The following is a 15,854-nucleotide window of genomic DNA, read 5'->3' on the forward strand; positions in this document are numbered from 1 at the left end:
GCGCCGGTGCGCATCCCAGCCCGTTGAGCAATTTGAGCATTTCGAGTCACTAAACTAACCACTTTTTGCCATCTCTGACATTGGGTAGCCAGTATTAGATCTCCGAACTGCTCAAATTCCTCCCATTGCTTTGACACTCCTGAGAGGAGTGCCTTAACAATGCGAGCCAACGTGTTTTTGATGATTTGAGGTGATATATCTTTAAAAGGGATTTTAAGATTCAAAGGGCTACCCAGAGAGGTCTTAAAATACATGATCTTTGAGATTTCACAAGAAAAAATTTATTTCTTAACAAACTAAAATTTTCCGTTAATTTACAAAATACGTCTTGCTAGGCTGTAGATTTTAGACGGTATTTTTGGAAAATAATCTAAAAATTAATTTAATTTACAGATTTCCCGTGCAAATTAAACGGTATAAGACAGTATATACAAGCCAACTTTGACAGTTTTTGAAACAGCATTTTAGCTTAAATAACATCTAAATTTGATTCTCTTGAATTGCAATGACGTATTTATTCATATTTGGGAGGATTTCAAAAGCTTTCTGACTCGCTACTTGCTGACTCTAGAATGCGTGACTTGATTTCACGGGACGAATCATATTGTTTAAAAGACCCCGGTGTGGGGGCTGCAGCACGAGGTGGTCCTTTTCTGGACTGGGCTTCCTCCAATAAAGTCCGTGCGCCCATGTTATTCTTTCGCAATGATATTGAGACACAGAGTTTACGCGACTACTTTTCGCTATTATTAGACCTTGGTCTCATAAGTAATACAGAAAGTACTAAAAAAATATTTTATTCAAATGCTATTATATACCGAAATAAAATAATTATTGTTCTTGTTAGTTTAAATAAATTATATTTTTAATTTTTCATGTTTATTTCAAATACTTAATTTTATCAAGTAATTAATTTAATATATATTTTAGTTTAAATATTATTATATAAACTATTTATTTTTAAATTAAATAATTTAGTCAAATGACTTAACCTTTTTGAAATTTAAGAAAAATGTTAATACTATATCATAAGCCTTGTTTGTAAGTACTAACGTTTGACTAACAGTTGTTACTGTTAAGTAATTTATCTAATTCCGCAATCCGGAAAATTAAGAAAAACATTCGAGAGACACGTTTGACAGATTGAAGAAATAGTCAAACCATGCCCGCACGGTGCCCACGCATCAACCATAAGAAATCTTGTCCTGGTCCTCAGCGTGTCATAATAGGTGCTCTCTGGTAACTGTCATTTTTGTAACTTACGTTTCTTAACTTAATTTATAATAATTACTATTTTCACTTCCTGTTTAATTTTTTTTATCCGCAGGAGTGAATTTGAACTCAATTATTTGATACTTTGGATAGATTCAATCCTGCTGAATTTAATTGAATAAATCCTAAATTAAAATTTCTAGTTTATTTCAGTCAAGCTGCGTTTGGTTGTGAGACTGGAGTAAAATTTCTGGAGTGTTATAAGGGAGCTCGAGTGGATGCGCAAAAAGATAAATGTCAAATTGGACGAATAAACAGCGGAAAGCGGGATTTCGGAGAAAAGCGGCGTGTTTGCTTATTTTCCAGCAGCGGCAGCAAACACCAAGAGAAGCAAAAGTAAAGTTTGCGACGGCGGCAGCGCGGAGAGAGAGAGAGAGAGAGAGAGAGAGAGAGAGAGAGAGAGAGAGAGAGAGAGAGCGCTGAAAGAGTCCTGGGATGATGTTGATTACGGTTCGCCTACTTCTCTCTCTCTCTCTCTCTCTCTCTCTCTCTCTCTCTCTCTCTCTCTCTCTCTCTCTCTCTCTCTCTCTCTCTCTCTCTCTCTCTCTCTCTCTCGCATCCAACATATTCACGCAGGCAGGCACAGCAGGCAGCGATTTTGTTTATATTCGCATGGCTGCGCCGTTCGTTGGTTCCCTCCGACTCGTCGCTCTGCATTTTTCGCGTGTGCACATCACATATACACACACATGCCGCCCGCGACTCATGTTGACACTGGTCCACACTCGTGTTCTCTTTGCTCTCTGCATTATTTGGCGTGTTTTTGCCCATCCAGGCAGAAAGCAAAGCAATTGTGGCAGATCAAAGCGGAATTTATTCGGTCGTGCGCACGCCGGCCCCAAACAAACCTGCTTTCCCGCCCATCTGCCTAAAAAATTGTTAAAAAAGAGGGAATTTATTTTTGGGTAATTTCGGCATTTGTAGAAGGCATGGAAATATATTTTATTTAATTTGTTCGTAAATTGAATTTGGGGTCAATACTTTTGGGCTCATTTTGCCCTTTGATTTTAACCCTAATATTTTTGAACAAAATTATTTTTTCTTTCCCAGAGTTTAAAATTAACCAATGGCTAAACTCTAACTCGATTATTTAATATTCAGGATTTTTAGCTTTTAGTGACACATTTTGACAGGAGAATCAAGCAAGTAGGACGCTCCTTATGCTATGCAGACTCAGTATATAGCAGAACTTGATTAAATATCAAAGAGTGGTCGTCAAAAGGTGCGGCTTTACTCATTGCTGATTCTAGATCTTGATCAATTTTGAAGGAATTGTGAGGTTTTTGAGTTTCTCGAGCCCTACTAAAAAGAAATTAAAGGGAGCGCTAAATATTAAATTGTGAGAGCCTCTTAATTTTTTTCAGAGCGAAATTATTGACAGGCTAATAGAGAGGAAAATCAAGATTTTAAAGTAACAATCCTTGACTTGTTCCACATTTTGGCGATTTGGTCCCTTTGGCCGGTGTTGTAAAAAACTGAATTTTATTAAATAAACACAAAATATAATGCACTTTGAGTAAGAGATTTTTTTATTTTGAAAATAAAATTGAAGAAGTTCTTCATTTTGAAAATAATTTGGAAATCCGGTTTTAAATTCAACTCAAAATAGATTTTATTTCATTAATCTATAACGATTACAGGTTAAGTGTGATTTTGGATTTACTATTTAGATTTCAAGATTTACACCAATTAAACCAGAAATTTTTAAAGAAAATCAATATGTCAGCAGGAAAAAAGAAAATTAATTTCTATGCTGCTATGAAAGAAACTTATTTTCAACAATTTTAAATAATTCATGGATTCACACACCAAATGAATTAAGGGAATAATTATTCATAAGGATTTCAATTACCACGTTTCATGCATTTCTAAACGACACCTGATTCACCGCGTGCGGAGAGGCGAAATGTGTGTAGAATGCAGTAAAGGGCAGGATTTAGTGCAGAGCTCGGCAATGAGTCGGGCACAATAAAAGACACGGAGCAAGGCACACACACACACACATCAAAGTTTGACGGCACGAATGTAAAAAATCAGAGACAAGTGCACGAGAGCGGGGAGGAAATAAGGCTTTTTTATTTGGCGAACGTGCCGTCGGACACGATGAGGTGTAATAAGCCGTGGACGGAGTAATCGTAATAATAATAATCTCGATGATCGCGGCGATAAGAAGCGACGGTCGGTCGGTCGGTCGGCCAGGGGATGAAACGAACGAACGCGATGAGGTGCGTGTGTCACCCGCGGGGAGAGAGAGGGTGGGTGGCGGGAGGGGCGCCCCAATTGGCGGACGGGGCGCCTCCCCCGCCGCCAGGCCACGCCCCCTTCCTCGGGCTGCCTTCAAAGCGGCGGCTGCCGACTTGGCTTTACTCTCGTTATTGAATTAAGCCTGATCATTTGATTTTCTCCTCTGTTACGAGTTGAAAGTTTGAGCCGAGAGCTGCTGCTGCTCGCCGCCCGCCGCCGCCGCCGCCGATATTATTATCCGGTAATCGCGCCATAATTTAATATCCTCTCGGCAGCGAGGGCGAAATCCAATTACCCGGCCGCACGGCACCGCTCCGCAGCTAATAAGTAGCGGCGTACACGCGTCTTTAATCATGGATTACTCGTACCTCAACCAGGGCTTCGAGGCGGCGGCCAACTCGGCCGCCAGTTGCTCGCTCGCCAGCATGGAGGCGGCCGGCATGGCCTGCTCATACCCGGACCTCGCCTCCTGCGGCCAAATGGGCCAGGCGTACCGCTACTCAGCGGCCATGAGCAGGTACAACCACCCCAGCCCGGGCCAGTGCGCCGTCATGGCCCGTGGCGGGCCGCAGGAGCACCACCGGGCGGCCGCCGCCGCCGCGGCCATGTTCCCGGCCTCCATGAACCTGCAATGTGAGTACAAATCTCGTTTCTCAGCTTGAAAATCACAATTTATACCTGTATTAGGGGGTTTGCATTTTTTTTCCAAATAATTTTTGAAATTCTTCTCTAAATGTTCCTCAAAAATTCTAAAAAAGCGCAAATTGAAAGTTCGGTAACCATCAGTCTTTTGTTAAAAAACCAAAAAGATGTTATAATTTTTTAGGTCATTAAAGGTGAATAACGAGAAGGTTAAAGCTACGAAAAGTTGTCAATAAAAAGTAAAGTTAGTGGACAAAACTGTAATCAAATTTTTTAAGAGCTTAAATATCATTTAATAAAATCAAATTTCATTTTCAAATTCCGGGAGTGAGGAAAAGCAGTTTCAAAGTGGCTTCTTGTTTGAATTATAATAATTTGTTCATAGCGTCTTTGATACATTCAAGAAAACTTTTAAATCTATATATCAAATCGAAATGAGTGTTTTCCCAACTTTACAAAAGTGGAAACGTAAAACACCTGTTTTTGAATATTCCGAAAACTGCTGTGGAAAATTTCACTAAATTTCTTATTAAAAAAATGAAAACATTGGATATATCTTTGTATCAATGGCCAACCCTTATTTATGTTTAAACATGTTGGTGTTACGGGATATTACTGTGTAACACCGTTTTAATACGCACTAAAAATTTAATTGTGTAGAAAAAATGATGTTCCATGATGTCCTGTTAAGAACAGTTAAAAGTGAAGCACGAAACACAGAAATAAAAAAAAATAATTATTTTGTCCTGGCTATTTGAGGTCTTATTGTTAGGGCATAAATTTGATTTCATCGAATTTTTCTTCAAATCTTCCCTTTACTCCAAATGTAAAAATAATTAATCTTTTAGTTTGTCACATTAATGGAAAGTATTATTTGTCTGTGTAGCATTTATTTTCATGTGACATCCGTGTTGAATTAAATATTAATTAAAAATAAAAGGAAAAACGCGTAACAGAAACAAATTGAATGCAACAATTTTTTACATAAAGTAGAAGTTAAATTTTCAGAAAAGTTTGGAATTCTTCTATTTTAAAGGAATTAAATTCCCAGAAATTTAAAATCCGTGCTAATTATATATATTTAGAAAAGAGGATATACATTTGTGTAAAATACAATGCAATTCTAAAATTTACCCAAGAATCTGGACTTTATGTGTTTAAATGTTACCAAGGGTCTAAGAACTGTTGTAATCCGGTTTAAAATATACCCTTAATAACATTTCTTTTTCCTTTTATCTAATGTAAATTTTCTGCGAGAAAAAACAAAAAACTTCAACTGAAAGCGTGAAAGCAACAGAATATTCACAAAAGCATGCAGAGAGCGGAGAGAAATGCACACCGCCTCGTACGCCAAGCGACAGCTGAAACAAATGAATCTCTCTCACACTTCGAAATTGGCTATCTGCGCGTAGGAAAATCAGTAAACAAAGCCATAAAATCCCTCGGCACGCCGGGATTTGGCGCGGAAAATTAATCGCCACGCAGCAGCAGCGGCATAGCTGAGCAAAAAGCGACGGCGACGACCAACTCGCTCTCTCTCTCTCTCTTCTCCGAGGAAACAACAAGTTAGGCAACGCGCCGCACAGGCGTGCCGAGCAAAAAGCCTAACTTGTAGCGCACAAATCATACGTACACACGCGCGCGGCTAATTTGGCGGCACCACTACTTGTTACACGCACTATGCGATGCGAGATGCGATGGTGTTCGCGCGGAGGTGTGCTTGCGACGCCCTCCGCGGCCTGACTACTTCTTTTCCTCATCGGCAGCCGCCTTTCCCGGACCATAACTCAGTCAGCCGGCTGTGCGAGAGCAAGAGAGAGATGCTAACAAGGTTACCGCCACCTCGACCGACTCGAAAATTAAATAACTTAATACCCGGCCGCCGCGCCGAACTTTATTGTGAATAATCTGGTTTGCGAGCGGGTTGGCGGGCGAGAGGGTGAGGGGTGCAATCGGCGGCGGATAAAAGAAGGTCTTTTTCTTTCTCCCCGTGTGTGTGTGTGTGCGCAGAACACGGTCTTTGGCTTTCTCGAAGGCAAAGGAGAGCAGGGTTCGCTCGCCTGACCTCCGGCCAGAAACGTCAAACCGCCTCCGCGCGCCGGCCCTTTTGCTCCTCCCTTTGACGGATTGCCTCGGGAATACAAGATGAGCGCACGTGACACCGGCTAACACACGCTCTATCTCGTGAGGGATGTGAGCTGCCCTGTCCGCCTCTACCCGCGGCTCGAATTGCAGGATGAAGTTCAAAAGAAGCTTTCGACTTTGTAGATTTGAGAAGGGCTACTTTAATGAAGGAAAGCTAACTGAAGTGATATCCTATTAAAATTTTTTCTGTTTTGTTCTCGGGCACATTGGTGCGTATTCAAGAAAGGATTTTTCATTACTACCTTGTACCTCGTTGTTGTTGATGATAATTAATTGTCCTGCTATAATTTAATAAAAATATTTTCTTCTGATTTTCTTGTCATCTTCTGATTCAATAACAAAATTTGCGCTTTTTTCCTGTTATTATTATTTTTTATACAATTTATTATTCATTTTATTATTTCCAATTTTTTCCTTACATTAGCACATGTATTAAATATCTAATCAGGAAAAAATCTTATCCTGCGGATGTTTAGTGGGTAAAAAACTTAAAATATAAATTTTTTGCTCTAGAATCCATTATTTATTAAAGGCCTCCCATTATCTATTTCATGATGGAGTATGCAATATTGCAAATTAGTGCTAATTTTAAATCAAATAAGAGCAGATCAGGAACGCAGATTTTTTAACAACTTTAAATTTCAAACTTCAAGACAAAATCATTTGCAAATATGTGTTTAATTTAACGTTCCCCATTCAAAATGCGACGATGAAAAAAACATTCACAAAATTATCAGTAACAAAAAATATGCAAAATTCGTAAAAACTATCTCGAATTATTTTATTTAAAGTATACAGCGCGTTGGTCTTACAAATCTAATTTTTGGAGTCAGTTTGTAATTTAATAATACGTTAGAATTTACGAATACTGTATTATTTATTTTGGGACGAAAAAAGCTTATATTTTAACAGCAATTTGGTTTTATCAAAATTTAGTCTACATAAAATTTCAACTGTTTACTTCTTAATTCATTCATAAGAAATTAAAATTAAATAAATCATTCTTAATTAAATATTTTATCGTTGAAACAAAATTTAAAGAACATTACGCTTGGATTTAAAAATTTATAATTGGTTAATGATCAGCTAAAAAATCTGAAATCCAACTTGTGTCTAGAATTTTTGTATTGGGTTCTAAGCCGTTAAGCGTTGGAAAAAGAGAGCGGCCAGTACGGTGTGACGTCATCAGCTGTTCTGTTGCCACCCATGAGCAGTGATGACATCACAATACACTACTTGCTGCCCTATTTTATACTAAGGTCGAATAGGAAAATTCCAACGGCACTTTGGTTTTCCAGAAATTTTAGCTTTTATTTTACATGCTCTTTACGTAACATATGTTGTCATTTCTGAAAATAAAACCATTGTTATCAAACTTTTTTAAGTACAGTTTTCTGACGTTTTGCAACCAGTGCAACCGCATTACATTAACAAATTTTCCGACTATTTACAGCATAATGTTTATGATTTAATTCTATTAGTGACTACTAATTCTATAGCTCTATATAAATTAACTGTTTCAAAATAATGTTTTTTTTATATTTACACAAGCACAAGCAGCATCACAAGCACACATCACAACTTGCTGGTCTCACTCACTTCTCTCAATCTGAAAAACGACGATCTTCATGTTAAAACAATTCGTTATTTGACAAGAAATATTCTTGCCTAAATGACCGGTTGCTAAGAGGCGACATTGGAATTGCATGATCCACAGGAGCAGCGGGACGCTGGTTCAGCTTGCAACCGCACACCGCAATGACGACTAAGGTGATCAACTGGCTCAAGAAAATGCAAACCAAAACCACAAAGTTAAAGTCCAAGTTTTCCATTTTTTGCCACATATCCGATTTCTCTGTTGATACGATTGGACTAGCCGCCGAAATATTAACAAAGGCGGCAATGATGTCTTGTTTCGATTCTTCCAGCTTCTCTTCAAATTTCGTCACCAGCTCTTCTTTGAGTGATTCCTTTAGCTCAGACCTCATCTTTTCAAGGAATTGCCGGTTTTCACTCACATTTAAATGTATTTTGTCGACAAGGCCACGCATTCTGGTGTCATATTGAACAAGGATGGTTTGTAAAGCGGAGAAACTGTTAGTCAAGTTGAGAGTGGTGAACATTGCCTCTTTTTGGACCTTATCTGTCAATCCTATGAAGTGGGCCTGAATGGATTTGTTGTAAGTCCCGATGGCTTCCTCTATTTCGGCTGATTTTTCCTCGCCGTATTCGAATATGGAAAGGATTTTGCTGCTTAATTGATCAAGGCTAGAGTTGACCACTTCAGTAGTATTTTTCATCTCGAATTCGATTTTCGCAGACAATTGTCTGACAGCCTCTGTAATTTTGGTCTCGAAAAAGACGCTGTTGTTTTCAGACTTGTTGCTTTGCCGTTGCAAATTAGTGTCCAGCCGTTGGATAGCAGAGGCCAGATTCGTCTGATTCGCAAGCAGGACCTGAATGTATTTTCCAATACCGTTGAATTGAGCTTGAATGTCCGTACTGATGGCTGCGATCGATTTCTGGTCAGCCAAACTGTCAAACTTGTCAATCAGATTTCTCATCTCCATGGAAGAGTTGCCCAAGGTTTTTATGGCCGCGTCAAAAACTTCTCCCAAACCAGCCAAGTCACTCTTCGTTGGGAAATCTTCTATTAATTTTTCCAGCGTATTTTTAAGTTCTTGCAGTACTGTGATGTTTCGACCGTCATCTCCAGCAAGCTCGTATTCTTGTAGGTCTGTATCATCGTGATTGACTTCTTTGGGGGACTTTTCAGCCACCTCTGAAGCATCCGTCGAACCAGTAAAATTGCTAGTCGTTGGTAAAGCTTCCAATAAATTCTTGCTCAAATTTGGTGGCGAGGTGTTTCCATTATTACCGTCGTCTACGTCATAATCTGTAAAAGCGGGATTAGTTTCAAACGCCAAAAGAGGAGAAGTGAATATTTCTTACCTCCACATGATGCGATGTTTATTAACAACAGGGAGAAGAAGCAACACAAAATTCCGGATTTCAACATCTTTGCAGCCGGCTTTAAGCGCAAGTGAGAGAGGAAGAGTTCGTTATTCGAGGAAGTGCCTATAAATAAAATCAATCTACAGTTCCTTGCAGGAAACTCACTATGAGTCAAATCGAACAATCAAAGTGAACTTCGACACTGCACGAATAGACGCGTGTTTCATTTAGTCATGCGCCATGAGTAAAAATGTCACGAGGTAAATAACAAATCCCCTCCAATGTTGTTTCCTTTTTTATGTAAGTTTCATAGTCACATATTTCTCCTACCCATTGTGTAATGTTAGAGTTGCGTAAATATTTATAAAGGAGAAATACAAGTAAATAACATTATTTGTTGAAATATTTTCAAAAATATGATATTGTTATATCAGCAAGACAAGTAATCTAATAAATAAATTTTTAACTCTCTTGATTTGGCGGCAGTTAACATCCCACAAGAGGATTAACGGAATTTCTAAATTCCTCTCTAGTAGATTTGTTTTAAGATGTTAAGATAAAATGTTCATTCTTAAAAAAAAGACGGGATTTTCGGCTCAGTAAAATTGTTGTAAGAGGAAATTTTAGTCGAGTTTGCGGCTGTCCAGATTTCTTACAGGCGGACGTTTTCAAGGCAAAATTTTGTTTTGAAGACGCCTAACGGGGTCCAAAACAGCCGCTCTAACTAATTAATTTTGCTGTATATTTAGTGAAAACTATTTTATTAAACAAATTTTCTATTGAATTTATTATATATTCTAAAATTTTGTGTGTTCATATTCCTGGAATTACCAACCAATATGAGGAGGGAGGCGTGAGACTTTATTTTTATTTTATTACGTAACAAAAATTACAACTCCTTTCGACAAGGCTCTTTCATGCTTTATGGTACTCAATGAACTATTCTCAAATTACCAATAAAACTGTTATTAAAAATTTGTAAGTCTTTTGTAAGAAAACGGTTAAGTTATCTCTAATTAATTCACAGGATTTTTTAACATTTGAATTTGTCTTTCTCAACATGTTAACTAAAAATGTGTCCGTAATATCGTTTGAAGCAACTCCTTTATTTCGAGCTATTTAACACAATCCAAGATTTAAAAGATCTAAATAATTGACTTGGACTGAAGCCAGCGCGTCTCCGTGTCTTATGTATACCTAAACTCGTCATTAACGCAACAAATAAAGTCAAGCATTCAGGTTCTTTTTGAACAGGCTGCTGGCTAGCCAAGCGAGGATAATGCAGAAACACAGCATTTTTAACTTGCCTTCTCCTTCCGATTGTTATGCATGAGCGACAATGAAGCGAAACGTCAGAGGAGCGCAGACGACGCATGCCTCTCGCGCGCATTTGCATTATTTTCCATTCAAGGGAGGCTAGTCCCCTTTCTGCGCCATTAATTGCGAGGAGAGCCGTAAAACCGCCGCCACTCTGAATTCACCTCTACAAGGTAAACTGATATAATAAACTGTAGAAAACAAAAATAAATTTAAAACGTTAATAATTTTTTTAGTTTAATGTATTTGGATAAGTCTTTCTAAGTTCTTTATGTATACAAATATAGTAGTCAAAAAGATTGTGAAAACTAATCAAAATATTTTTTAAATTTGATAGTTTATCTTCTATGTTAAATAATTAAATATCATAATGACAGGTTAAAACTAGTTATCTTGCAACACTAAAACATCTAAAGGTCTTACTGCATTCACTTATGAAATAATATCTTCAGTAAAAATATCCCCTCTCTTTCTAATCTCGCTGTTCCTCTTATAGCTCAAAGCAAATAAATCTCGATTTATTTGATACATTTTTTAATTTTCTTCAGTAATTGATGTTTTGTAACAATTTAGTTACTCGATCGAGATGAATAAAACTTATTTTCTTCAGAAAGGTCATAGCGAAACGGCACCTTGCGCAACAGTTTATATCTCTGCTCCATCCGGCTTTATTGTCGGATCGTTTTTCCATTATTGCGGCGCACAACTAACAATAAAAAGCAAGTGGCGAGAGCCGTGCCGCAGCAGCAGAGCGGAACGCAATAGTAAAAATACATATAAAAGCGAGAGCTAGCAGGCCGACCCCAAAAAGTAATATTTCTCCCCAAGATGACCGAGCACCGCGCTCACTTGATGCGAAGTGTGAAATGTGGCAAAATTTCAATCTGACAACTCAGCACATTTGTCATTCAGGCCCAACTTTTATATTTTTTCCTCTCTCTTTCTCTGCTCCCTTTGTTTGCGTCGGGGCGAGGGATGCGGGAAAGAAAAAACGCGGGCGTCCATCATTTCCCATATTGGCCAACTTTCAGGCAGTGGACCGGCGAAAGAATATTATTCGCTTTCCAGCCAAATGCTCCCGCTCTCCAGCTCCCCAGCGGGAAATAAGGCCCATAAGAGATAAAAGCGGTTGGGAAAGAACTTTATCATAGAGCCGAAATATTATTTTGCTCTATGCAATGCTCAGAAAAAAAGCGAAAAATGTAATATGAATAATTAAGTTAGATTGATGTTGTCAGGTTGAAATAACAGGAACATGGAGGTTAAAAAACACACAAAACCAACGAATATGACATTTAAAGAGTTTTTATGGCCTGTTTAAATTATTCCCAAACATAAAAATTTCCAATCGTGGAACTGTCACCACGCAAAGGTTAATTTAGTTTCTCTTAAACGATTATAGCAGTAACAATATTCAGAAATATCAACGATTTAGATTAAAAAAATATATATTCCATGAATGGAAAGATTCGTATATTAGTTCCAACTAATTGCCCTTTTCACTTTGAGTTGCAATTCACTCCATCGCTCATCGAAACTGTTGTTGCCACACAGAATTTTCACACACGCATTCAACAATATTTAAAGCGAGACTAAACTGTTGACGGTCGACGGTGGCGGCTTTCGATGGGATTTGCACCGTTTACCGGGCGTCATCCGCGCTAATCGGCGTCATTATAGCGGCCCGGACACGCGTTTGTCAAGAGCCGGATCAATTACCCTAATGAAATAATTAATTTATTAATAACGCGCGCGGCTCGTCCAATTAATCGGCGCTCGTGTGTTCGCGCTCGTCAGCAAATTCGCCTGAATGTCGACGAACTGCCAGTTTACAGTCAAATCTCGCTTCGCACGCGCGCAAAACGACACTGTGCTGTGTGTGTGTGTGTTCCTTGAGGGTGCGCACCCCCGACGAGCAGCCAATCCCGACCGAATCGCCGCCTCCTCCGCTCCGACAGCACAGCCAGACGAGCGAGCGGACGACAAAATCTAGTTCAACATTTAAAATGGTCTTTGAATGGCGAGAAAAATGAACTTTAAAGATGGGAAAGAGATACGAATACTTAACGTTAAATGAAAAAAATGCATTTTTCAAAATTAATTAATACTTTTATTTGCTATCTGAAATTTTTGTTGTAAAAAGGGAAAAAAGAGTAGTAAAATAGAATTATGTTGGTATAAGACCAGGATTCGGAAATACCGAATTTTTCCGGAAAATAACTCTGCATTACAAAAACTTTTTTGCGGGTTTTTCTGCAATTTTGCGCATTTTTCCGAAACACATGCATTCATATTGAAGATCAAAAACTCTCATTAAGGTAAACCAAAAAAATGGATTTTTACAAAACTGGTATAAAAGCCACTAGTTTCACAAAAAGCGCGAAATTTTAAATCATAATTTTCTCAAATTTCTGAAAATTTTGGAGCCAATTGTGACCTTATCGGGGTTAAATTCGGAATAATGTGGAAAACCCCATACAAGAGTTTTTTTTACCAGTTGACGTTTTGCGCAAAAATCCAGTGGTGCATATTTGCGAATTGCGAAATTAGCAAACCCTTATAAGATATGAGAAGATTATAGTTTAAAAAAACTAAAAATGGAGGCAAGGTACATGAATTATTTTATTTCTTTAATGTCAACGCAAAATCTTGGTTTATAACCATCCAGACCGTATAAAATGCACATTTTTAGACTCATCTTGATCCCCTTTAAATTAACATTTGTAATTCTCTTTAATTTTACACCCCAAAAAGTGGCAAGAATGTTAATTTTAAAGATTGAACGGGAACACAATGAATTCTGGCAACACTACGATGTTTAAATTCCCGATATTCCCGTTCCGTCGCACCATTTTGCTCTCCCTCGCATTTTTCCGGCGATTGTCGCATTTAATTTTTTGCACGCAGCCTTCTCCACATCCGCCTGCTTTTTCTGGTTTGGCGCTTGGTTAGCTTTTGGTTATTCCGTCTCACGCTCGAGCGCATCCTGCCACTTTTGATCGCGGGCAAAGTGCTTTTTGCCTCGCGAACGGCTCTGCCGGCCGGCCAGCCAGCTTTTTGACTTTTCCCCTCGGCGGCGCAGGAAAAACAGCCGCGGCGGTGGCGGTGGCCCGAATTTATAGATTGCTAATCGACGGGGACAAGTGAAATGTTGCCGGAGACGCGGCGCGCGTGCAGTCGAAGAAGCTGCCGGGGAGGAGAGCCTGAAAGAGAGAGAGAGAGAAAGTCAGAGTTGTCTTATGGTGATTAGTGGGTGAGGTGACTCACATCCCCTTATGCGATCAATAAAGAGAAAATGGCTGCTGCCGCCCGCTGCATCCCTTGCAAAAGACCCTCGCGCTCTGCAACCGCTCCCGCACTTGACATTTTGACTGCCACCACGCCAAATGCTCCTCATTGCTTTGCATTTTAGGTACACTTATGCCTGGCTTTATTTTTCACTAAGACTAGAAGATTTCTCCGATTAGATTAAAAATTAACAAATGTGTATTACGTATCTAGCAAGCTTTCTACTTTTAATTCAAACAAATTAATGAACATTTCAAATTGAAAGCTAGTCGGAAATTTAATTTTTCGTGTGCTAAAAATTCAAATTCTCTCTGTCCTTGAAAATCGAAGGGCGCCTCAGAATTTAAATTTATAGCTTTAGAGAGCTGACTTTAATTATAGGATATTCATTAAAAGATTCAAAACTTAACTTTCAGCCACTTAACCCCAAAGATTGTTGCGGCAAATTTAAAATAACAGTGTTGAAATTAATTTATGAAACTATTGAATGAAATAAAACCGGAAAATTCAAGATAGAAAATACAATGAGTCTCGAGACGGTCAATTAGCAGGAGAAAAACGCAAATACTGATAATTATTCTAAGAAAAACTTCACAACAGCAATAATTTCAACCTTAAAATATTAATTATTTTGTTCCACCGTGATTGGCTGAACCTAACTTAATTTTCAGCTAGTTAAACTAGATATTTAATACGCGACTTATGCTCAATTGCAGGATTTAATGTGAAATTAAAGTGCAAGTACACGAAAAAGAGGTGACATCTGCGTGTAAACCTTTTGGATTTTACCAATCATATGACGATGAATTCAAATGCAAGCAGAAACTGTTGGAATTTCAATATTTCAAAGCAATTTAATCATCGTGTTTTGTGATTGCAATATATTAGATTTCTTATTTTAGGAAAAATTGCCTCACAAATAACTTTGCCTGATTTAAAATGTTTGCCGTCTTTTTGTAAGAATACACCTCAACAAAACCAATTAGTAATTTTATTTAAGAAAATTAAAATCAACTGATTTTGAAGCCACATTTTTTATTTGATTTTAGCCGGCCTGCCCTACAAAGTGTACCCCGGGCACGAGGGCGTTTTGACTGAGAAGCGGAAGCAACGGCGGATCAGGACGACGTTCACCTCTGCCCAGCTGAAGGAGCTGGAGCGCGCCTTCCAGGAGACCCACTACCCTGACATTTACACCAGGGAGGAGATCGCCATGAAAATCGATTTGACTGAGGCCAGAGTTCAGGTCAGTTTCGTGTGTGTGTTTCATTTTCAACGCCCGATGTAATCAACAAACAGAGCGGGACATAAAAAAAAACAACAGAGCGAAAATGAGAACGAATATTTCCCTTTTTTACTTTTTTTCCGGGTACCGCCGCCGATTGGATTGATTGGTTGGTTGGTCTGCTGTTTGGCAACGGATGTGAAATTTTTATGAGCAGGGGAGAGTGAGGTGCCTTTGTTTGAACTGCACAAGCCAAAATGTAAATTTGGTGCGCGCAGCGCAAAGAGAGAAACGCGGAAAAACGCCTGTGTGATGCCTCCCAAGGCTTAATTGATGCTCCACGCTGTGTGTTTTGTATTTTCCGCTTTCCACTGCTGACTATATATTCGCATGAATGGTTCCATAGTCCGCAGATCTGGCAAAACTTTATAAAATTTGTAACAGGAATTTGGGAAATTTGCAGTCCTCAAATTCTTTTAACACAGCCATTAATTCAAATTTGATTATATATAATTTTAGCCCCGATTGATTGATTTTAATTAATTTTTATTTCTTTTCTATGAACAAAATTTGCTTAGATAAATATATTACTATACAGGTATAATATTAATTATTTTATTGGTTCAAAAACTAACTCGGGTTGAAGAAAATGAAGATCATGCAAACTGATTACAAAATATACAAGGACTACTAGAAGACAGTTTAATTTAATTTTAATTTTAACTAAAACAAAAATAAACCACCATTACAATGTTCAAATGGATAA

The 15,854-nt window shown here is 38.3% G+C and overlaps 2 protein-coding genes across 3 annotated transcripts in view; one reads left to right on the forward strand and one right to left on the reverse strand.

Moving 5' to 3' along the window:
• Nucleotides 1–3,274: 3,274 nt before the first annotated feature.
• Nucleotides 3,275–15,854, forward strand: part of LOC135948617 (paired mesoderm homeobox protein 2B-like) — a 33,815-nt gene continuing 21,235 nt past the window's right edge. For both annotated transcript variants that reach the window (XM_065497978.1, XM_065497979.1), the window contains exons 1-2: nucleotides 3,275–4,149; nucleotides 14,913–15,109. In XM_065497978.1, the coding sequence (XP_065354050.1) occupies nucleotides 3,870–4,149; nucleotides 14,913–15,109 (477 nt within the window). In that variant the 5' untranslated portion in view covers nucleotides 3,275–3,869. The remainder of the gene's footprint in view (nucleotides 4,150–14,912; nucleotides 15,110–15,854) is intronic.
• LOC135945210 (uncharacterized) lies at nucleotides 7,186–9,433 on the reverse strand. The gene is made up of 2 exons (XM_065492737.1): nucleotides 9,256–9,433; nucleotides 7,186–9,199 (listed from the first exon to the last, which is right to left on the reverse strand). The coding sequence occupies exons 1-2, from the start codon at nucleotides 9,320–9,322 to the stop codon at nucleotides 7,935–7,937; spliced, it is 1,332 nt and encodes a 443-aa protein (XP_065348809.1). The 5' UTR covers nucleotides 9,323–9,433; the 3' UTR covers nucleotides 7,186–7,934.

This window comes from Cloeon dipterum, chromosome 1, assembly GCF_949628265.1.
Source record: "Cloeon dipterum chromosome 1, ieCloDipt1.1, whole genome shotgun sequence".
NCBI classification, from domain to species: Eukaryota; Metazoa; Arthropoda; class Insecta; order Ephemeroptera; family Baetidae; genus Cloeon; species Cloeon dipterum.

What these genes read in the sequence shown, in the direction of transcription:
- LOC135945210 (XM_065492737.1), bottom strand. Translation starts at nt 9,322, where the DNA reads ATGTTGAAATCCGGAATTTTGTGTTGCTTCTTCTCCCTGTTGTTAATA. An exon ending in AAACATCGCATCATGTGGAG is followed by an intron (nt 9,200 to 9,255) that starts GTAAGAAATATT and finishes CCGCTTTTACAG; the next exon opens with ATTATGACGTAGACGACGGT.